The 24,926-nt window shown below is 34.0% G+C and overlaps 1 protein-coding gene across 3 annotated transcripts in view; it reads right to left on the minus strand.

The window, feature by feature from the left end:
• sm (heterogeneous nuclear ribonucleoprotein L) overlaps positions 1-24,926 on the minus strand; it is a 240,883-nt gene that overhangs the window by 199,642 nt on the left and 16,315 nt on the right. For 2 of the 3 annotated variants that reach the window (XM_012286473.2, XM_076535609.1), the window contains exons 2-3: positions 8,256-8,299; positions 6,016-6,085 (exon numbers count right to left, since the gene is read on the minus strand). In XM_012286473.2, coding sequence (XP_012141863.1) covers positions 6,016-6,085; positions 8,256-8,299 — 114 coding nt within the window. Of the gene's footprint in view, positions 1-6,015; positions 6,086-8,255; positions 8,300-15,521; positions 15,552-24,926 lie in introns of those variants that run through there. The other variant, XM_076535610.1, reaches the window with a different exon arrangement.

Consider the following 24,926-nt stretch of genomic DNA (forward strand, 5'->3'; position numbering starts at 1 on the left):
AGTATGCGTAACGTTGCAACTTTATTTGCATTTACATTGAACTACCTCGTAATCTTTTATTAATAATAATTCGTTGTGTACTTTATTAATATTTTATTAATAAAATATTTTTAGTACTTATATCAAATGTCAATATATTTGATTACGTTGTTAATCAAAATCTGACATAAGAAGTAGAGAAACCTTCATAAACATCTCTATATGAAAATTTTTGCATCTCAAAGTTGAACTCGCTATGAAAGTAGAAATCGTGTCAAACTATAAAGCCAGTAAATCATCAGTTAACCCGTCCCATAAAAAAGTATATTCATCAGCAGAAGGAATTTGCGGAATACCGTAACCCACGATATTCGCCTCGGATACACGTGTGTTCCACACACGTGTTCTTTGCTCGTTCCTCAGACTCTCTCGGGTATTTTCGGCGCAATTAGAATAAGGGGATAAATCACGTTATTACCCGGTATTCCTGCGTACGGAAATAAAAACGTATCACACTTGACAATGTGCAACTAGTGAGCCGAAGCACGTACGTATTTTAGCACGGACGCTTCGTAACTCTTTAGAGGTTGCAAGGACCGGTGACAAATTTTGAAGGCACGTATGGAATAAGCCGGTGCCAGCTTTTCGACATCGCTCAAAAGAACGCCACCATCAGTCACGCGGGTATACGCGAACGGAATACGAATACGACGACGGTTTCGCCCCTTGTAAACGTGATACGGCTTGATATATCATACGCCGCCAGAGAAAATAGAGAATCTCGAACGCATCGAAAGTGCGGTATAAACCTTTCTCGAACAAGATTTCGATATTGTCGATAATTCTTTACGTTGCTTTTTACATTGCACACATTTAATATGAGCATCGTACTGAATTTCAAATTAAAAAGTCAAAAATAAATGAACAATCAAACATAAAATTCTATGCATTCATCTTGAAAATCAATGTATTTATACAAAAATTATTTTGACAATATAAAACTTCAACAGTCATATTGTAACTTGATATGAAACTTGAACAGTCACATTGTAATTCAATATGAAACTTGATCAGTCATATTGTAATTCGATATGAAACTTGAACAGTCGTGTTGTAATTCAATATGAAACTTGAACAGTTGTATTGTAACTTGATATGAAACTTGGACAGTCACATTGTAATTCAATATGAAACTTGAACAGTCATATTGTAATTCAATATGAAACTTGAACAGTCGTGTTGTAATTCAATATAAAATTTGATCAGTTGTATTGTAACTTGATATGAAACTTGGACAGTCACATTGTAATTCAATATGAAACTTGAACAGTCATATTGTAATTCGATATGAAACTTGAACAGTCATATTGTAATTCAATACAAAACATGAACAGTCACAATGTAATTCAGTATGAAACTTGATCAGTCATATTGTAATTCATTATAAAACTTGATTAGTCATATTGTAATTCGATACAAAACTTGAACAGTCACATTGTAATTCAATACAAAACTTGAACAGTTGTATTGTAACTTGATATGAAACTTGAACAGTCACATTGTAATTCAGTATGAAACTTGATCAGTCATATTGTAATTCCATATGAAACTTGAACAGTCATATTGTAATTCAATACAAAACATGAACAGTCACAATGTAATTCAATATAAAACTTGATCAGTCATATTGTAATTCAATACAAAACTTGAACAGTCACATTGTAATTCAATACTAAACTCGAACAGTCATATTGTAATTAGACATAAAACTTGAACAGTCACAATGTAATTCAACATAAAACTTAAAAAGTCACTGTAATTCTATATAAAACTTGAACAGGCATAGTGACGATCTCCATAGGTCTTCGGTTCTAAAAATGGAGGAGTCGGTAACTGTACTATGGCCAATTAAAATATTTTCATTGGAGTCTGGGATGCTATCGGTGACGTGCGAACAGCAAACAGCGTCATATAAATTGGACGAAAGTCACTCTAAAATAACATCTATCTAGCCGGCAAAGTAATATAGTATGGTATTTGAAATAAAAGCACTCCATCGGACCAGAGACACCACAGAGACGTTTCCTAAGGTGTTAATCTTAATCCGCTGACTCAAACGGGTATCCGCTGGATGAGTTATTGCTGGAATTAAAGCCGGTGAAAATTCATGGCTAACCTACAGTTTCCGACACAGAATTTCGAAGCTTAATTATACGAGTGTGTACATAGGGGACCTAGATAATTTCTTTTAGTGACACGGAGGCTTTAAGGAATATTAATTACTGTGTAGATAGTAAAATAAAATAGTGTTGTTTTATTTTATTAATATTTAGTTTGTTATTCAGTTTATACCTGTGTTTAGTATTGTAATATATTTCTATATTAAAGGAATTGTGGCGCGTGGAAATACGGCACGTGGAAATATGGCGCGTGGAAATACAGCGCGTGGAATTATGGCGAGTGGAAATACAGCGCGTGGAATTATGGCGCGTGGATTTATGGCGGGTGGAAATACAGCGCGTGGAAATACAGCGCGTGGAATTATGGCGCGTGGAATTATGGCGCGTGGAAATGCAGCGCGTGGAAATACAACGCGTGGAAATACAGCGCGTGGAATTATGGCGCGTAGAAATACAGCGCGTGGAATTATGGCGCGTGGAAATACAGCGCGTAGATTTATGGCGGGTGGAATTATGACGCGTGGAAATACAGCGCGTGGAATTATGGCGCGTAGAAATACAGCGCGTGGAATTATGGCGCGTGGAAATACAACGCGTGGAATTATAGCACGTTTTTTCTTAATAATTCAAAAACGAAGCTTCAAACCCCATTTTTGCAAAGGGAAATCTTATTCAGAATCGCGTCAGCTACCATTTCAGGGACCTATATTAGTTATGAGACACTCTGTACAGTATTCACTGATCAAATGACGGATTCGTCACTCCTTTCCCTCCTACATATCTAACTATTGATCACAGTGATTAATTAATTTTTCCTTGCATATAAGTGATTGATCATTGCATTCTCCTTTCTCCACAGCATTCCCCAATCAAACGAATCAACTCATCTCTAAACTCGTACATTTCCACAACAAAAATAGCACAATACAAAAATAGAAGAAAACCATAAAAAATTTACGATGATCAGCAGAATTCGTTTATCAACCCATAACACCCCATGAAAGTCCTCGAAATTATTGGAATAATTTGCATATCGAACGCAAGAAAATCGCACTGCTCGTTTGTAAAAATATCGATAGGTTATCGCGTGGCAACAGCATTCCAAGTATCATTAAAAGATCCGCGCTCTATCGGAAGGCGCTTAATAATGTTTCTTTTCCATATTGCTGACGCGTTGCGAGCGAAACTCGAAGAAAAGTTTTAATAAACGAACGTGAACGTTTTACCAAGGCCGTGGCAACAACGTCCATCATCAAACGTCTCTCCAATTTTCCTCGTTCGAATTCAGCCATTGTGCGAGGAATGAGCAGCGTGCAAAGAATCGCGAACAAGCCGGAATTCACAGAGGCATCGTTTCGTTTGAATGCCGCGTACATACACCCTATCGATGATTTCTTCGAAAGCGGCTTTTCAATCAAATTAACAGGCAGACTGAACGCGAGATGCGTTCACCGTTGCAGGACATTTTTACTACTTGATGTACGACTCTGACAATTTCTTCTTGGAACGTTTCATTTATTTTTTCAAGATATTTCTCTGTTATTATTAATTATTAATAATTTCACTTGAAGGTGTTTTTAGTAAAACAGAGAGAAAGTTTAACATTTTTTTGTTAGAAAGTTTCATGAATTTTTTTAGGTTATTTCTCTATTATTATTAATTATTAATAATTTCACTTGAAGGTGTTTTTAGTAAAACAGAGAGAAAGTTTAACATTTTTTTGTTAGAAAGTTTCATGAATTTTTTCAAGTTATTTCTTTAATATTAATAATTATTAATTGGTTCACTTGAAGGTGTTTTCAATAAAACAGGGAGCAAGTTTAACATTTTTTTGTTAGAAAGTTTCATGAATTTTCGAGGTATTTTGTTTAGAATTAATTGCTATTAATTAAGTCACTTTGAGGCATTTTTACTGCAGGGAGCAACTCTAGCACATTCTTGTTTGAAAGTGCTCAACTGCTGTTTGTTTCTTTCACTACATATCACCATACATCACAAGTACATATAACAACATATATGTATTTGAATTTTGCAGATCTCACCTACCGATATCGAATCGAAATCATCGACCAAAGTGCACGATAAGGAAAATACAATAGATTCAAATTTCAATTGACCTCGAAAATTATCAAAGATAATTACAACAGAAAAATCGATACCAGTTAAGAGGTGCATACGCAAATAAAATAACGAAAGAACAAGTTAAGTGTTTCCAACGTGAAACAAACTTGCATTTGAAGAATTTTGAAAGAGTAAATTTGTGAAGCGGTCATTTGACCGTTTTGGTAGTTCCAGTGTTAAAGCCGCTCGACGAGGCTCTTTAATTAGTGCGTCTGTCCATCGCGGAGATAACAGCAAGAACGAAAAAGGGAAAGAGAAAAAAGAACACTAAGCATTGTGACCGGAAAGCTATGCGAGAACTCGCGAATGGATGGAGTGCGAACAATGCCAGATCGCACAAGCATCGACTATTCGAGGGACAGAAACAGCGACAGGGCTCATCTATTATTGGCGCAAAACAGAAATAAAATGCAGTACGACGGTCTGTGAAACATACGATGCTTGCGTACTGCTCCTAACTTTTATATGGGTTTTCTTTTTTTTTCGTTCAAGGTTTTCTAGCTTCTAGAAGAAACAATTTTTCTTGGGCGACTTTGGGTGTGCGGGATAGTTTGACGATGAGTAAGGGGTTGAGAGGTGTAGTGTAGGTGTACTGTTAGGGTTTATTGTAAAATGTGGAGCATGAGGGTGGTTGAGGTAGCGAATGTAGGAAGAGTAATGGCAATTTTTATGTTTTTATGTAAATTTATAGATTTTCGAAATTTTTAAATTTTTGCAATTACAGATTTTTCAAGTTCCGAATTTCTCTTATTTCAAATGTCTCGAGTACCAAATTTCTTCTATTTCAAATCTCTCGAGTACCAAACTTCTCTAATTCCGAATTTCTTCTATTTCAAATCTCTCGAGTTCCAAATTTCTCTGATTCCAAATTTCTCCAATTCCGAACTTCTCCAATTTTAAATTTTTCAAGATGCAAATTTCTCCTATTTCAAATCTCTCGAGTACCAAATTTCTCTAATTTCGAATTTATCCTATTTCAAATCTCTCGAGTTCCAAATTTCTCTAATTCCAAATTTCTCCAATTCCGAACTTCTCCAATTTCAAATTTTTCAAGATGCAAATTTCTCCTATTTCAAATCTCTCGAGTACCAAATTTCTCTAATTCCAAATTTCTTCTATTTCAAATCTCTCGAGTTCCAAATTTCTCTGATTCCAAATTTCTCCAATTCCGAACTTCTCCAATTTCAAATTTCTCAAGTACCAAATTTCTTCTATTTCAAATCTCTCGAGTACCAAACTTCTCTAATTCCGAATTTCTCCTATTTCAAATCTCTCGAGTTCCAAATTTCTCTAATTCCAAATTTCTCCAATTCCGAACTTCTCCAATTTCAAATTTCTCAAGTACCAAATTTCTTCTATTTCAAATCTCTCGAGTACCAAACTTCTCTAATTCCAAATTTCTCCTATTTCAAATCTCTCGAGTTCCAAATTTCTCCAATTCCGAACTTCTCCAATTTCAAATTTTTCAACATGCAAATTTCTCTTATTTCAAATTTCTCCTATTTCGAATTTCTCACAGTCCAAATTTTTCCTATTTCAAACTTCTTCAATGTTAAATTTCTGGAGTTCTAAATTTCTCCTATTTCAAATTGCCACTTCCTTACTCCTCCAACTCCAAACTCCCCAAATTTGTCAAATTCACAAATTTTTCTACGTACGTATTTTTCATCATACATTAATCTATTCCTGTACTCAACATATAAATTAGAAAGTAAAAGATGTAAAGAACACTTACCACAGTGATGGGGTAGACTGGATTGATAATTGTGAAGAGGAGAACGTGATTTGGTTTGTTATTGTCTTCTCTGAAACACGACAAAGAAACAATTAATTAAATTTCCATAATTTCTTTACAAAAAGCTATTCTATTTAATGTGATAGTCAAACAGCTTAATAGTCTTTACTAAAATAATAGTCTTTACTTCTCAAAACAAAATAAAATAAATATTATCATTATATTAATTTAATGCAACACCATTTCTATAATATAGAATAATATTTCTGTAATAATTATTGAATAATTAAGCTACTTCATAATTTTCTACCATGTCTCAAATAAATATTTAATACCCATTCATGGCATTTCAAATTACTTAAAAAATTCTTGTAAAATTAGAATTAATTATTCAAAGAAAAGTATTTAATCTGACAACCATACAATAAAACATATACATATTAATTTGATAACCTAACTGAAAGAAATACAGTAAAATATATACATATTAATCTGACAACCTAAATGAAAGAAATATAATTATTTTTAAAAAATAGTCAATCTAATATGTAACTTCTCTATAAACATGAATGTATAATAAAAATTTTTAAAACAAAATAACCATTTTCTCTTGTGTAGAACATCGGTAATCTCTCAGCGCAAACTTTTGACTACGTTTATCTCGAGGTGTAACAGCCCTAGCGATCGTACAGAGAGAAGTTTAAAATTGAATTTTACAACAGAAATTTCGTACGTCAGCTTGTATAGATCGACGCGCTAAAAAATAGACGATGTTTGCAATTTTTTCACGAGTGAATTGAGCGCGACGTCACCGAACAATCGTAACAATTTACTCGTTCGAAACGGTAACTCGATGTATCTCCATTATACATCGAGCAATTCTTACGGGTATGGAACAGTGAAAAATTCTGCATTTTCCCGTCGAATCCGGGGTCGCAGGGGTTTGGGGCAACGTTGAATTGCAGCGAAATTACATCAGCCGGTGCACAGTTGGCGAAATTTTTTATTAAATCAGAAGCGGCGCGAGCGGGTCGAGAAAAGGGTTCCGCAGCGAATATTCGATTACTCGGGAGAGAAATGAAACGAAGAAAAAATTGTATTCCGGTAATTTCCTTCCAAGATTCGAGATACAACGAACGGGAAGTACCCTTATTGATAGATATAGCTGGCTATACATTTTTCATCAGCGTATTCTTTCGGACCCGCAACCAATTGGAAATTCACCCGCCTACCATTTTTCCGCGGCGAAAAAAGAAAAATGGGAAACCGAGGTGCTCCCGTTCTGCAATTCAAAGTGGCCAATCCTCCGCGAATCTGTTGCTTCTACTCCGAGTGATTAAACATTCGCCGCGGGAAATATTCCAACTTGAAACTGGGAAACGAGAAAACTTCCTCCTCTCATTTTCTTTTAAAAATCTACTTTTTTTAATTTATATGCATGAACATTTTTATGAATAAAAAAAATTCGTTAATTTTAATGCAAAAAATTTATTCTACAATGTGAAACCTTGTATAAAATGCATCTACGAACCATCAGATTAGAACTATATCAGTTAACATCAGATGATCTGCCATATTTAGCAAAATCTCATACTACCGTTTCGAAGCGAATACAAGCGTTGAAGCCGGTTCGCGCGTGTTTTAAAACACAGTTGGTATTGAAGGTGTCGAGGGGCGGAATTGGCCGGTGATAACGTCGCGAGACAGACGCTTACACGTCGAAATTAATTAAAACGTCGCAGCCGGTCACCAAAGTTTCCGACCGATCCCAATGAGTCGGCTCCGGCCAAGTCTAATAATAAGAAGTTAACTCGAGCGTTAAGCGTGATTCAGAGCGACGGGAATTTGATATCGAACGATATCCGCCTCCATGGAACTTGACTTCGCTAACTTTCGGTCGCGAGAAACGCGCCAACAGAGTTCTCCACCCCGGGAAATGGCATTTGCACCGGGACACGGTGTCATTGGATTCGAACTGAAGTTCTGATCATGCTTCTAGTCATTGCTGTTCAATTATTTGAAAAACTGATATATACAATACTTGTGTTAACTGTAAACGCAAGGATGAATCGTAGTGAAAGATGCTGTTTGATGACACTTGGTCCGAGTATACTCAATATTGTGTAGTTGATGAATTTGTGCTGGCTGATGAATTAGTGTGCTTGTTAGTTTGACTGTGGCACTATGTGACGTTTATTCATCACGTGTGATATAATCATAGAGACATGAAAAGAACATACCTTTTACGTCGTGGCTCGTCTCCGTACCCGCCATACTCGTGATTCTGAAACAAACATAAATCATCAGTATAATTCAATACACCTACAAATCTGGACATACTCAAGAAATGATAAACTACAAGCATTTTATCATAGGAAGATAAACGTCCTACTAGAACGCTGACTTCTACGTTGAAGCAGCTGAAAATTTGCTTAGGTATTTTTATTGTGGACCAAATCTTACCGAACTTACATTCATACTTCCAAGTGATTAACACAAGTATTTCCAATTAGTAAATAAGTAAACAAGTGAGCAAGTGAGCAAGTGAACAAATGAACAAGTGAACAAGTGAAAAAGTAAATAAGTGAACAAGTGAGCAAGTGAACAAATGAACAAGTGAAAAAGTAAATAAGTGAACAAGTGAAGAAGTAAAGAAGTGAACAAGAGAGCAACTAAACAACCAAATAAGTTCAGAATAATATACATTCACATGTAAATGTAAGCGTCACACACAACGCGTCCATCAAAGGTACAAAGAAGACAAGGCAATAAGACGAGGAACCGGCGCAAAATCTAAAATTCAAAGTCGGTGTGTTTTCAAACAGAAGGACGGATTCGGTGACTCAAATACTCTACACGGGCTATCTGGATGTTGGCTGAAGGTTGCATAAGAGAAATTCGCGTTACAATTTTGGCTGAACTTCGATGGTACGCGATGTCACCGAGGATGCGTACTCGAGCAATCTATTAATACACGTCCACGCGTCTTTTTACGACAGCACCGAAAGCCGACGGAAATAGTGCAGCGAGACACTTTAGGGGAGGTAAGTGACGAATCCTGAGTAAATCAATTATTTCCTCCTTTTTCACGACGTCAAACTTGTCCAACGCAATTTTATCTTCTAGGAGAAATAGTAGGTGGATTGATAATTTATCTGTTAATCGGGTCGCTCATTTTTTAAGACACGATGCTGGGATGTTTATTATGATTCCATAGGGAAAATGCAGTAGAGAAGAGTTCTCGAGGAGAATTCTTTTTAGAGACCTGGAAACTGAGGGAGTTTGGAAATTTGAGTAATTGTGAAGTTTCAGATTGAACATGGGATGTGGATGTAAAGTCTTGTGAACGCAAAGGAAAGACTTGTGGACCTAGAAATTTTGGAACATCTGCATTTAGAGACTTGGAGACACAGAAACTTGTGGACCTAAGAATTTGGGGACATAGGAACTTGCGGACCTAAGAATTTGGGGACATAGGAACTTGTGGAGCTACGAATTTGAAGACATAGGAGTATCTGGATCTTAGGGATGTGGGGACATAGGAATATCTGGATCTAAAAATTTAGGGATGCAGGAACTTGTGGGTCTAGAAGTTAAGGGACATAGCAACATCTGGGGATTTAGATACATATAAACTTGCGAATCTAGAGATTTAGGGATTCAGTAAAGTTGAAGACCCAGAAACTGATGAACATAGATATTCGGTATGTATGGACAAGTATTATAATAATTTAGAAATTTGAAGCTACATGTTTAAAAGCTTGAGAATTAAAAAACTTGCAAACTTAAAAAATTACAAAATATAAATTCGAGAATATAAAAATTTGACAATGCATGAGTGACAGAGGGTCCGACTATAACCACGTTTCTAAGGACGAAAATAAATTCGTACTTTTTAATTTTAGATAACGAGGACATTGCGAATACGACTGACAAAGAAAAATATAGTTTCGAAGGTGACTTGTGTCAATAAAAAAATGTTTAAATTTAAAAATTCTGACTGCTGCGAATGATGTAACCGGTGTTAATTGTAACCCAGACCTACAAAAGCTGTTATTTGAACTGAAATTAGTGACGCAGATTTTTTAACGAAACATGCACTGAAAATTAATATCTCATATAATGTGAAGTTTGAAAAATTAAGTGAAGTAGGCATTAAATTAAATTTGTGCTGTTAATATCTGAAGACCTCTTTCACAGATTTCTTTGCTGTTTTTGCATAATTTTTATTTTTACAAAAACAACAGTATAGTGTTCTACAAAATTTCTATGAAATCTAAATATTTGACAAAGCAAGTAAATTCTAAGAATGAAATTTATAAAACCTTGATCAAGGTTAAATGTCTCGTGTAACAGATTATACAGCTTGATTTTCTTTTGAATAATGCAACAATCCAGAAATTTGTTCTCCAACGAAAGACTATATTATGAATTTCATATATACGTACATTTATTCTACACTCTTTCTCGCTTACAGACATATATTTAGAACATTTGTTAGGTAAATCGAGGCAGTGTTTGGATAACCGAGATCCAACTCTATTTGAACTTTGCACTTTAAACGTTGCGAACAAACCGACAAAACCAACATGTATCTCGTGCTAGGAAAGCGCTGATACGTTTTGATAAATCGATTATCGTTGCAAATGACCATCTTGTTTGTATGATTTCCGCAAATCGTGTTTTCGCGATGCATCGATTACTTGATATGCTTCATGACGTATTCTTTTTATTCGTATGTGATATGTCAGTTAAATATGTGCTTCGAAGTAAGTAACAATAATGAACTTTAGTTATTATTTATCATTTATATGTTATATAGCATATTTTATTATTTTAGTGTTATTTTATGTTTAATTTTAAATGTAATTTTTAATGCAATTTTTAGTGGAGTTTTATTGCAAATTTACCTGCGATTTTAAGTGTAGTTTTAAGTATAATTTTAAGTATACTTTTAACTATAATTTTGATTGTAATTTTAACTGTAATTTTAACTGAAATTTGAACTAAAACTTCAACTATAATTTTAACTATAACTTGTAACTATAATTTTAACTATAATTTGTAACTATAATTTTAACTATAATTTCAACTATAATTTCAGCTGTAATTTTAACTATAATTTCAACTATAATTTCAGCTATAATTTCAACTATAATTTCAACTATAATTTCAACTATAATTTCAGCTATAATTTTAACTATAACTTGTAACTATAATTTTAACTATAATTTGTAACTATAATTTTAACTATAATTTCAACTATAATTTCAGCTGTAATTTTAACTATAATTTCAACTATAATTTCAGCTATAATTTCAACTATAATTTCAACTATAATTTCAACTATAATTTCAGCTATAATTTTAACTATAACTTGTAACTATAATTTTAACTATAATTTTAACTATAATTTCAACTATAATTTCAACTATAATTTTAACTATAACTTGTAACTATAATTTTAACTATAATTTCAACTATAACTTCAACTATAATTTTAACTATAACTTGTAACTATAATTTCAACTGTACCTTTTAACTATAGTTTCAACTATAACTTCAACTATAATTTCACCTACAATTTTAACTATAACTTGTAACTATAATTTCAACTATAACTTGTAACTATAATTTTAACTATAATTTCAACTACAACTTGTAACTATAATTTCAACTATAATTTCAACTACAACTTGTAACTATAATTTCAACTATAATTTCAACTATAACTTTTAACTATAGTTTCAACTATAATTTCAACTACAACTTGTAACTATAATTTCAACTATAATTTCAACTATAACTTGTAACTATAATTTCAACTATAATTTTACTATAATTATACAATAAATTTGCTAACATTTTGTAAATTAATTAACCTGCTATTTGCTCAAGCAAATAATTTATATTAAACAAAAGAAAATTTATATAGTAATTTCCAGCAAACTTAAGCTTCACATTAGTTCATATTTCACAGTACATTACGTCATAGTTTCAAAGTCCAGCACATTACGCAGATTTAACATATCAATCCACAAAGATCTAACGATCCAATAAATCTAATGAACTAAAATTGCCGTACGTGGAACATAAAATCCGTTGAAATATTTCACGGTTATGCCTCATTCTCGGAAGTTTAACATCGATGAATCATTACACAGATAATCGAGCGCTGCATAAATTCCCGATAAAGAAAATCCGAAGGAACGTTATGCATGCATGCAAATTTTCTGTAACGATATCGACGTTCCGATAACCTTACGAAAGCAATTTAATTTCGTAATTGATCGTCGCACTCGAAAATGTCGTAAACGGTGTAAATTTGCGTAATCGATCGAATTTATTTCGACGTCTCACCTGACGAAAAAGGATTTTACTTGGAAACGAACGGACGTGATAAGACCGCGAGCAAAGAGAAACAGAGAAGAAGCTTAATTGAATGACGAGTCCCTGTCAGAAATTAACATTCATTATTCGACGACAAGCTACGCCAATTAGTCGTTCTTTTGCATTGAAAGGCGGCTCGTAAAAGTCGTTTAAATTTCAATTCCAACTTTTCGTCGGTTCTTCTGTGACCGTGTGTTTTTATAGCCGTGTTCATTCAAATTTTCGGGGTTTATTTCTCGGACGAAAACAGGTAACAACCGAAAACATTTCTGATAAGTAGTAATGAGTTTGATAATGAAAGCATTGATTGGATAATGAAATTTTCAAGGACCTGATAAGATTAACTTGAATGTCAGAACATGTGTTCAAATCTGTTTACCTTAGGAATTGTATAATTAATCAGATGGACTTGATTTTATCTGTGCGAATCTATCGTATCGTACGTTCGAACTGTTTCGATATTGTATTCAATTTAAATTGAACACATTGTGTTGAATTGAATAATACATTGTACTGACTTGAGGTTAATATATTGTTTTAATTTAAATTGAATTATTGTATTGAATTGAATGAGACATTGTACTGACTTGAAGTTAATATATTGTTTTAATTTAAACTGAATTATTGTATTGAATTGAATGAGACATTGTACTGACTTGAAGTTAATACATTGTTTTAATTTAAATTGAATTATTGTGTTGAATTAAATGAGACATTGTACTGACTTGAAGTTAATACATTGTTTTAATTTAAATTGAATAATTGTGTTGAATTAAATGAGACATTGTACTGACTTGAAGTTAATACATTGTTTTAATTTAAATTGAATTACTGTATTGAATTAAATGAGACATTGTACTGATTTGAAGTTAATATATTGTTTTAATTTAAATTGAATTATTGTATTGAATTGAATGAGACATTGTACTGACTTGAAATTAATATATTGTTTTAATTTAAATTGAATTATTGTATTGAATTGAATGAGACATTGTACTGACTTGAAGTTAATACATTGTTTTAATTTAAATTGAATTACTGTATTGAATTGAATGAGACATTGTACTCACTTGAAGTTAATACATTGTTTTAATTTAAATTGAATTATTGTGTTGAATTAAATGAGACATTGTACTGACTTGAAGTTAATACATTGTTTTAATTTAAATTGAATTATTGTATTGAATTGAATGAGACATTTTACTGACTTGAAGTTAATACATTGTTTTAATTTAAATTGAATTATTGTGTTGAATTAAATGAGACATTGTACTAACTTCAATTGAATATATTGTATTAATTCAAATTGAATTGAATGGTACATTGTATTGACTTGAAGTTAATATATTGTTTTAATTTAAATTGAACTATTGTATTGAATTGAATAATACATTGTACTGACTTCAATTGAATATATTGTATTAATCTAAATTGAATTGAATAGTACATTGTATTGACTTGAAGTTAATATATTGTTTTAATTTAAATTGAACTATTGTATTGAATTGAATAATACATTGTACTGACTTCAATTGAATATATTGTATTAATCTAAATTGAATTGAATGGTACATTGTACAGACTTGAAATTAATACATTGTTTTAATTTAAATTGAATATATTGTATTGATTTGACTTGAATTATTGTATTGAATTGAATTGAATATATTCCATTAAAAAGAATGTAAAGCATCGTATATTACCGCACCATCCGTTGTTCATGCGATATTAAAATACGTGAACGAATGAGAAAATAAATTATTCAAAAGATACAAAGGAATTTTATTATGTGTATAATTTACATAATAAAAGTATATGAAGTTGATAAGGCACGCAAACGTATTTTAGTAACAGTGCAATTGCAGTATAAATTATACCTTGTAGCATTTTTGCAAATCACTATATTGTATCAAAATTATCAAATAAATGTAAAAGTTTGAATTTTTGAACAGTGTGATAGAATTTGATGACTACCACAAGATGGCACTTATGGTATATCAATTTCAAGCTGAGGGCGCGAAGAAAATAACTACGCAGATACTTCATTAATGTTCTTATTATAAAATGGCTAGTTGCCAGTTATAACAAACAATGACCGAATTCCGAACGTATTAAGCATGACATGATTTAAGGACACTACAAGATTGCGCTTATGGTATGCTAATTTCTAAAAAATTATTGTTAACGTCTAATGTAAAAACGTGTGGATTTTATAAAATAAGTGATATTCTTGTTATATGAAAACGGTATGATCACCTGCGAAATTTGATAATTCAGAAATTTGGATATTTTAGAAATTAGAGATACAAAGATTCAAATACTGAAATTTTTTAACTCAAGACATTTAAATACTGAAATTTTTCAATTTAACAAATTGGATGATTTAGAGCTTTAGACAAATCTAGACCAATTAAAATTTGGATACCTAACGTACATCAACTTTTCAGGACTAAAAATCATTTAGCTAGTTTACGTATCATCCCTTATTTCTCCCTTTAGCACAAACTCCGTGAAATGCATCCGAAATTGTATAAATCATGTTTCATCCCTTTATCGTTATACTTCATTTTCGCTTTAAAACTTCAAACTGGAGGTCCATAAACCTACTCTCAAAAATGAATAACCCAAATCTACCCTTAACACTCTCTAATCAAAAGAACCCCAAAAAGCAATTTCAAATTCTCCATCCATCCCGCTGTCACAAATCGCTACATCCTATACACCGGTATCAAAGCAGATCGTGAAACGTTTCCAACTATGTTCGAAAAATAAAGGAAATACGATGTAGAAGAAGCATCAATCGGGCGGCCGGCCAAACAAATTCTCGGGAGCGCGTAAAAAAGCAGGAAGCTAACAGGGATTCTTACGGAACGGCTGGTACACGATCCAAGATTTCTGACTGTGTTCTGTATAGATCGCATAGTATCACCGTTACGAGGCACGGTGAATCCCACGTAGAATCTGTAATACGTTGTTATAAACATAACTCAGCATTGGCTTGCCGCCAACCACGTGGTTTCACGCTCAATGGATCACACCCGACCAACCGAAAAAAAATACCACCGTCAACGACACCCTCGATAAATTTCTCGGTATCAGAACGTAAAATTTCTTACTTTCGAGACTTTCATTTCCGGGGGAAGAGGTTGCGATGGGGTACGTCTGTGTTATGTGGAGTTGCGAGCTTCCGTTCGTTTTACGACCGAATAACGTGTGAGCTTGCGAATCTTCGTTCGAGAAACGGAGATTTGAAATGGATTATCAAGGGGATACAATGCACTCTGGGTGGTATTTCATTTTGAGATTGATTGTAAAGGAGGAAGCAACTTTAGGTATATTGCATTATTCTATTTTGGGATTGATTATAAAGGTGGAGGAAGCAACTCTAGGTATATTGCATTATTTTACTTTGGGATTAATTATAAAGGTGGAGGAAGCAACTCTAGGTATATTGCATTATTCTATTCTGGGATTGATTATAAAGGTGGTAGGAAGCAACTCTAGGTATATTGCATTATTTTACTTGGAGATTGATTATAAAGGTGGAGGAAGCAACTCTAGCTATATTGCATTATTTTACTTTGGAACTGATTACAAAGACAATAACTTGGTAGGAAGCAACTCTAGGTATATTACATTATTTTATTTTGGGGTTCATTATAAAGGGAATAATGTGGTATGAAGCTACTCTAATTATATTGCATTATTTTGTTTTAGGATTAATTATAAAAGTGATAAGAAGCAACTCTAGCTATATTGCATCATTTTATTTTAGGATTGACTGTAAAGGGAATAATGTGGTATGAAGCTACTCTAATTATATTGCATTATTTTGTTTTAGGATTAATTATAAAGATGATAAGAAGCAACTCTAGGTATATTGCATTATTTTATTTTAGAATTCATTATAAAGAGAATAATGTGGAACGAAGCAACTCTAGGTATATTGCATTATTTTATTTTGGGATTGATTACAAAGAGAATAACCTATTGGAAAGTAACTTTAGATATATGACACTATTTCATTTTAGGAGTGACTATAAAAGAAATAACATAGTAAAAAGCAAATCTAAATATATGGCACTATTTCACTTCAAGATTGTCTATAAAAGAAACAAAATAGTAGAAAGCAACTCTAGATATATAACACTATTTCACTTTAGGACTGACCATAAAAGAAATAACATATTAGAAAACAACTCTAGATGTATGGCACTATTTCACTTTAGAATTGACTACAAAAGAAATAACATAGTAAAAAGCAACTCCAAGCTGATATATTAAATAACCAAAACAAACTTCTAATTAAAAAAAATATTTATTCATCAAAAAAAACAAAATTTCATACAATATAATTTTATGCAGTACACTTGCAACATAAAGTTAAAGTAAAAACACTGTGATATTCTTAAATACTGAAAAGTATTTTACAACGTGTACAACTGACAATGGAAGATCTATTGCCTTGTTCTCGATAAGCGTTAAACAAGCACCTACTGACGCACTTTTTCTAGCAGTTATTATCGCATGCCTAGCATTCACGATGAAGTTGACTCGCTTGTAGTTGAAGTTACGACAAAACCATTGTCATTCTACAACGTCGTCAGTACAAGAAAACAGATGTAGAACTGCTATTTTACGATATTTGTGTCAGTTATATTTTGTCATATATACACTAATATTATAGTATGATATTTCTTGATATTTTTCAAGCAAAATTTAAAAATGTTAAATTGCAACAAATTCGACAATATAAAGCCTAAAAAGTTCTATCTTAATGTTGCAAGATCGTTTCAAATCTAATTACATGAACGTACAACGGTTACACTTTGCACAGCAGAAAATAGGTGAATACGATACTCGGGAGTAAAAGCCTAGAGACGGCTAGCTCGTATATCACCGGAACATGAAGAACTAGAGTCGACATTTTACGGTTTGATTCTCAGAGTGGGCGGAATCTGTAAGTGGAAACGGATAAAATGAAAACAAGACGAGGGCGTCGTAGACCCGTCTCAGAGTCGAGAAGAAAGTCGATTGGCCGGTTGCCAACCACGTGCTGATAAAGAGATTAACCGTACGAACAATGCTTATGCTTTCTAATGACTTAGTTTGTACGGTAAACAGAAAAAAAACTACTTTCGGAACTTGTCAGGGATCAAAAAACCGGTATTTCTTACGAGGATATGCTAAACGGTCCCTAATGAATTCTCAACGATGCGCTAAGTACACTCGGATGCAACGTGAGCATCCTTCAACGCGCAAACTTTCACGTTATGAAATGAATGAATCAATATATTATCACGCTTACAAATTTATGTACTTCAAATTCAGATTTTTAGGTTGTTGGATCACATGAGAGTTGCATAAAGTCGTACCACATATGTTGTATCACGTGTGAGCTGTGATGTATCATATGTGAGCTATGTGGACTGTGATATGTCATATTTAAGATGTTTAAATTATGTCGAATTACACTTCATTTGAATAATGTTGAATCATATGTGACCTACATGATGTATGTTGTATCACATGATCCGTGAAACACATGTGAGTTATGTGGACCATGAAACATATATGAGCTATGTGAACCATGAAACACATATGAGCTATGTGACCTGATAACCACATGTGAGCTATGTAAACTATGAAACACATATGAGCTGTGTGACTTGATAACTACATGTGAGCTATGTGAACCATGAAACACATATGAGCTATGTGACTTGATAACCACATGTGAGCTATGTAAACTATGAGACACATATGAGCTATGTAAACCATGAAACACATATGAGCTGTGTGACTTGATAACCACATATGAGTTACGTGGACCATGAAACACATATGAGCTGTGTGACTTGATAACTACATGTGAGCTATGTAAACTATGAAACACATATGAGCTATGTGAACCATGAAACACATGAGCTGTGTGAACCATGAAACACATATGAGCTGTGTGACTTGATAACTACATGTGAGCTATGTGAACCATGAAACACATATGAGCTGTGTGACTTGATAACCACATGTGAGCTATGTAAACTATGAAACACATATGAGCTATGTGAACCGTGGAACATACATGAATTGTGTGAATAGTGAAACACGTATGAACTGTATGACTTGGTAACCACATATGAGCTACGTGAACCATGAAACACATATGAGCTATGTGACCCGATAACCACACATGAACTATCTAAACTGTGAGATACACATATGAGCTACGTAAACCATGAAACACATACGACTTACATGAACCGTATTGTACCACATCTGAATTGTAACGTGTCCACATATGAACCACATGAACTGAGATCGCATTTGAATGCCCGACAAGTACATCAAAGGGTGGAAGACTTAACTCCGTGTCAATCAAGGCTCAGTAGCCAACTGCTCGGATTAGATTTAAAGCAAGATACAAGCAGAAAGTTTGTTCCCAGAAAGTCTTGGCAGAGATGATAGCAGAAGCCTGTACATAATTCATAGTCGACAAGATAATTGGGCCGGCCGTGATTCCGGCACGCAGAGACAGCGAAAGGGTTTGTCTGTACACGTGAACACACAAGGATGATGCAGTGCTCTAGCGTGGATCGCTTTAACGTTTAACCCCTTTGCCTATGAATTTTCCAAGGAGCCGCGTGCACCTAGTTAGATCGCGTTTACATGATCCATTTAGTTAGATTATGGTTTCTCTAGCATACTCGCGTGCGGCATTGCAAGGTATGAAACACTGGAGGATTCGGATACACCCTGTATCGAATGATACGAGAGATACGAGATTATTAGTTAATGTGATTAAAACAGAAACGGGTTTTTAATGTAAGTTGTGGAATAATGTATGAAACACTACTGAATTCAAATATAGTTCTTGATGTTTAGAGAACAATTTAAAAAATTATATTAATGAAGAAGTGACGAAAAGCAGATCCTCAGTCTTAGTATTATAAAATACAAGAATAAATAATAAAACATAAATGAATTTGTCTAATTATCTTCACGAGAGTTAACGTACACTTCCACAAAAGGATCTAACATAAAAAAGAGATAAAACAGAGGAAATAAAGTGCATCGAAATAAAACCAAGCAACTTCTCAAACTATAGAATATAAACCGAAGACCATAGTGATCGGTGGGAGTGAAAGGGTTAATCGAATAGCAGCTGGTCCAGAGTCTAAAGAAGCAACACGGCGCCTTCAATTGGAACGCGACGAAAGATACGATCAAGTGTTGGCTCGCCAAAGAATAACAATGTTAATAACACAGATTAGCCAACGAAACAGCTGTTCAAAATACAATGTAGACACACTTGCAACACGTCGCGTGCTCGATGTCCACTCCTTATCGATTCCTCCACGGTGAATACATTATGTCCGTGACGAGACAGCTGATGGGGGAAAACTGGGGTGAAGAAGCGAGAGGGAGCAGGAAAATCGGAGAATACGAAATGTGTGCCGCTGCAAATGGCATCGGAATATGAATGGATATTAAAGTGACCCCGGGAGGACAAAGAAGGGCGAATTTTTTCCAACTACCAAATTATACTGACAATGATATTCGAGGAACTTTTGCGGGATTTGGTACATGAATTGTATTATTTGAACGGTTTAGTGGGGTTGGAGGTTTGGGAAGGTTTATATTGTGGTGGTGGAGTTCTATATGTCTCTTTAGGTGGAGTTTATTGGAATGTATTGGAATGGGAGTTGGTTTATTGCAAGGTGGGAGGTTTCAAAATTTATAAAATTAGGTAACTATATGCAATTAGGGGATTTGGACTAGGTGGACAAATTTCCAAGCTTTCAAAGGCTAAAGGCAATTTTAGGGCAATGCTAAACTGCAGAGTTCTCAAACCTACAAATCTTCAAATTCCACATATCCCAAATTCCACATATTCCAAATTCCACATATTCCAAATTCCACATATCCCAAATTCCACATATTCCAAATTCCACATATTCCAAATTCCACATATTCCAAATTCCACATATCCCAAATTCCACATATCCCAAATTCCACATATTCCAAATTCCACATATTCCAAATTCCACATATCCCAAATTCCACATATTCCAAATTCCACATATTCCAAATTCCACATATTCCAAATTCCACATATCCCAAATTCCACATATCCCAAATTCCACATATCCCAAATTCCACATATCCCAAATTCCACATATCCCAAATCCCACATATCCCAAATCCCACATATCCCAAATTCCACATATTCCAAATTCCACATATCCCAAATTCCACATATTCCAAATTCCACATATCCCAAATTCCACATATTCCAAATTCCACATATTCCAAATCCCACATATCCTAAATCCCACATATTCCAAATCCCACATATCCCAAATCCCACATATCCCAAATCCCACATATCCCAAATCCCACATGTCCCAAATCCCACATGTCCCAAATCTCACATGTCCCACATCCCACATATCCCACATCCCACATATCCCAAATCCCACATATCCCAAATCCCACATATTCCAAATTCCACATATCCCAAATTCCACATATCCCAAATCCCACATATCCCAAATCTCCACATATCCCAAATTTCCACATATCCCAAATCTCCACATATCCCAAATCTCCACATATCCCAAATCCCACATATCCCAAATCCCACATGTCCCAAATCCCACATGTCCCAAATCCCACATCTGCAAATCCCCAGATCTTCAATTCCCAAATTCCCAATTCCTACATCCCCCAATATCCACATACCTTATTCCCCACTTCCAAATTCCCAAATCCCACCTCCCAAATCTCCAAATCCTCAACACCCACATGTCCCAGCAACAAGCTACAAACCCCAAATATAGATTCCACCCCACACTACTAAACAAACACTTACCATTACTAACCAAAACACAATTATACACTTCCCAACCACACAATAATCTCACACATCCATTCCAAACTATCACACATCAATTCTATTTTACACTCACGAAGAATATCAAACAACGTCCACCAATAAAGGAAGACAAGCAAAGGAATAGCAGTCGACAAAAGACTATCGCAACAAGACGGCGTGAACCTTTGTCACCTCATTACCTTTGATCGATCTATAGTTAAACCAAGTTTCTAGTCAGCTATCCAGTCGGTCCTAAATCATCGTCGGCGTAGCAGAACCTTTTCGTTACGTCCAATTGATTCTGGACGTAATTATTGGAGCAGAACAATGCGCGACGCCAACGCGCGACGCGGCTCGCTTTTCATTCGCTCCGTAACTCGAAACAACGAATCGTTTAAATGTTAAGGGAAAGTACTTTGGCAAACGCGCGAGGTATGCATCCGAGAATTCGTGTACAATTTTTCCGCTTCAACGTGATTTTACAGTTACGTGAATGAAAATAGCTTGACGCATAACTCGAATACTTTCGCACGCATGAGTTTAACCTCTGGCAATCGTTTTATTTAGTCGTAGGTTAACTGTTCTTGCGATTCTATTTTAAATATTGTGATATGAAATTAAAAATGGTGGTTTCATACTTTGATGAGACGACTCGTATCTCGGATATGATAGGTGCGTCAGTTAGGATAGATCTTATTCAATCTTGATTGTGTGAGTTTGCGAGTTTAGCAATTTATATGATCATTATATAAAATTGATGTAACACTGCAACTTTATCTACTTTAACGTTGCAGTACTGTTTTGTGAAAACTACTTGACTGATAAATAGGGCAAGAGGTTAAACAACAAGTCAAATGATGAAACATTGATTAATACATTCTTTATTTCTATCAATGCAGATGTTAAGACAACCACATTGACAAATTTTGTAAAGTAGCTTATAAAGCTTTAGTAATTTAGGACTTGAATCAATAATCTTTGTCAATGTTTGAGTGATGTTTCCTCAATATTATGAAGACAAATATGAACATTTGCAGTGATAAAATGATGGATTTTAAAATTTGAATGCTAAGCGCGTTCATGTGGAATGTTTGAGTACGTGGACTCTGAACCTAATTTCAGTTTTATGATCCTGAACCGACAATCCCTTTCGTCGTTTGTTATTTATGAACCACTAAATAACCTAGTCATTATGGTTTCTATTTTAGCAGAACATAGAACTGCTTTATGCTGACGATAGATTAGGTGTGATAGAAAATTATTTGCGATTAAAATTTCAAGTTTAGATGGATGCTTCATGCAATTCAAAACTTTCAGAATATTTTGTATATCTTTATTTAAATAGATGAGGTCTATTAAAAATTTAGAGGAATTCATGGGATGAAGAGTAGGTAATTTTGCAAATTTTTGTGGTTTTCTTGCAAATTTCGTAAGACTGTGTTATGATTAAACCCTATCCCTGTTTCACCACCCAACAGGTAAAATTTGTTTCATATAAAAATGAAAAATCGTGGAACAGCATTATAGACGTTTCAGGTTGAAACAGAGAGGTGTTAACTGACCTAACCTCTCCCAATTATCGTTGTATGCAAAACACGAATTTTTAGCGTGGAACACTATTAAAGAAAATAACCTTAAAGCACAAAAATTTGAAAAAGTAGCCACTCCAAAATTCCCAAACAGCTATATAAAATTAATTAAAAAATAAACGAGTGTAGTAACATGACCGATAACAAGTAAAATTTGTTTCATATAAAAATAAAAATCGTGGAACAGCATTATAGACGTTTCAAGTTGAAACAGAGAGGTGTTAACTGACCTAACCTCTCCCAATTATCCTTGTATACAAAACACGAATTTTTATCGTGGAACACTATTAAAGAAAATAACCTTAAAGCACAAAAATTTGAAAAAGTAGCCACTCCAAAATTCCCAAACTGCTATATAAAATTAATTAAAAAATAAACGAGAGTAGTAACATGACCGATAACAGGATTCCTAACCCGAGTGCAGTATAAGAATCAGTCTGGCAGGAATTCTTCGGCCGCAGTTAATTGAATTTGCACGCGATTACTAGACCAGAACAGTGCTCGTGACGGAACGCTGCAACTTAATTTCCCATTTCGCTTAATCCGTGGCACGCGGGTCGCGTTTGCGTCTCGACGGAATTCAAAGCATCAGTCGTCAAACGTCGTTTCGTTGGCCCCGCCAGACCGGTCTAAAGCTAGATTTATATCTTCAACAGGCGAGAATGAATACACTATCATTAATCAGACCCACACACTGATACATCCAGGCAAAACAGATACTGCACGGTGGCGACGTTTCCTAAATGCTTCCTAAACTAACTAATAAGTATTTGCGTCATCTCATTTGCGATCGTGTTTTCGCACGCCACGTAACTCTTGCGGTATAGTTACTTATAGTTTACGAGGTGTGGGATGCTGGGGAATTCGAGGAGTTTGTAATTTTTGGAGTTGCAGAATTTTTTGGTTAGGGAATTTGGAAGATGAAAGTTTGTAAGGCTGAGGGTTTGGAAATTGAGGAATTCAGAGAATGTTTGGGTGAATTTTATGATTTATTGATTCGGGAGTTTAAGAATGTTGGAGTTTCGGAATTGTGGAATTTAGGAATTCGAGAATGTAGGAATTTGGAAATTTTGGAATTCATGAATCTCAGAATTCAAGAATTTTAGAATTCACAAATGTCAGAATTTGAGAAGATTGGAATTCACGAATCTCAGAATTCAAAAATTTTGGAATTCACAATTCTTAGAATTCGAGAATGTTGGAATTCACAAATTATGGAATTCACCATTCTTAGAATTCGAGAATGAAGGGATTCATGAATCATGGAATTCACAAATCTTGGAATTCAGGAATTTTGGAATTCACATATATTAGAATTCGAGAATGTTGGAATTCACAAGTCTTGGAATTCACAAGTCTTGAAATTCACAAGTCTTGGAATTCACAAGTCTTGGAACTCACAAATCTTGGAATTCGAGAATGTTGGAAATCACAAATCTTGGAATTCGAGAATGTTGGAATTCACAAATCTTGGAATTCGAGAATGTTGGAATTCACAAATCTTGGAATTCGAGAATGTTGGAAATCACAAATCTTGGAATTCACAAATCTTAGAATTCACAAATCTTGGAATTCACAAATTTTAGAATTCAAAAATGTTGGAATTCGCGAGTCCTGAAATTCAAGAATTTTGGACATCACAAAACTTGGAATTCACAGACCTAAGAATTCGAAAATATTGGAATTCACAAACATTAGAATTCAGGAATTTGAAAATTTGCAAATTCAAACAAGCTTGATAATTGAAAATTCTTTAATTTCAAAATTACAAGTCTGAGAAATTAAAAAATCCCAAAAACAAGGAAGCTTTGTAACCCGAAATTTTCTATGAGAATAATTTTGCACAATATTTATGCAACGTTTATATAATAATTTTCAACAAATCTTAAACCGCAAATTTATAGTCCATAAATACTATTTTATGTTACTTTTATGTACCACAAGACGCATCTGTATAAACGAACACTTTTGCTACCAGATGTACCTATAAACCACATATCATAGAAACTTGATAGGCCATGCATTTCCGTGAACGTAAAATTTGCAGTTAATTT

The sequence above is a fragment of the Megachile rotundata genome, chromosome 9 (genome assembly GCF_050947335.1).
Source record: "Megachile rotundata isolate GNS110a chromosome 9, iyMegRotu1, whole genome shotgun sequence".
NCBI classification, from domain to species: Eukaryota; Metazoa; Arthropoda; class Insecta; order Hymenoptera; family Megachilidae; genus Megachile; species Megachile rotundata.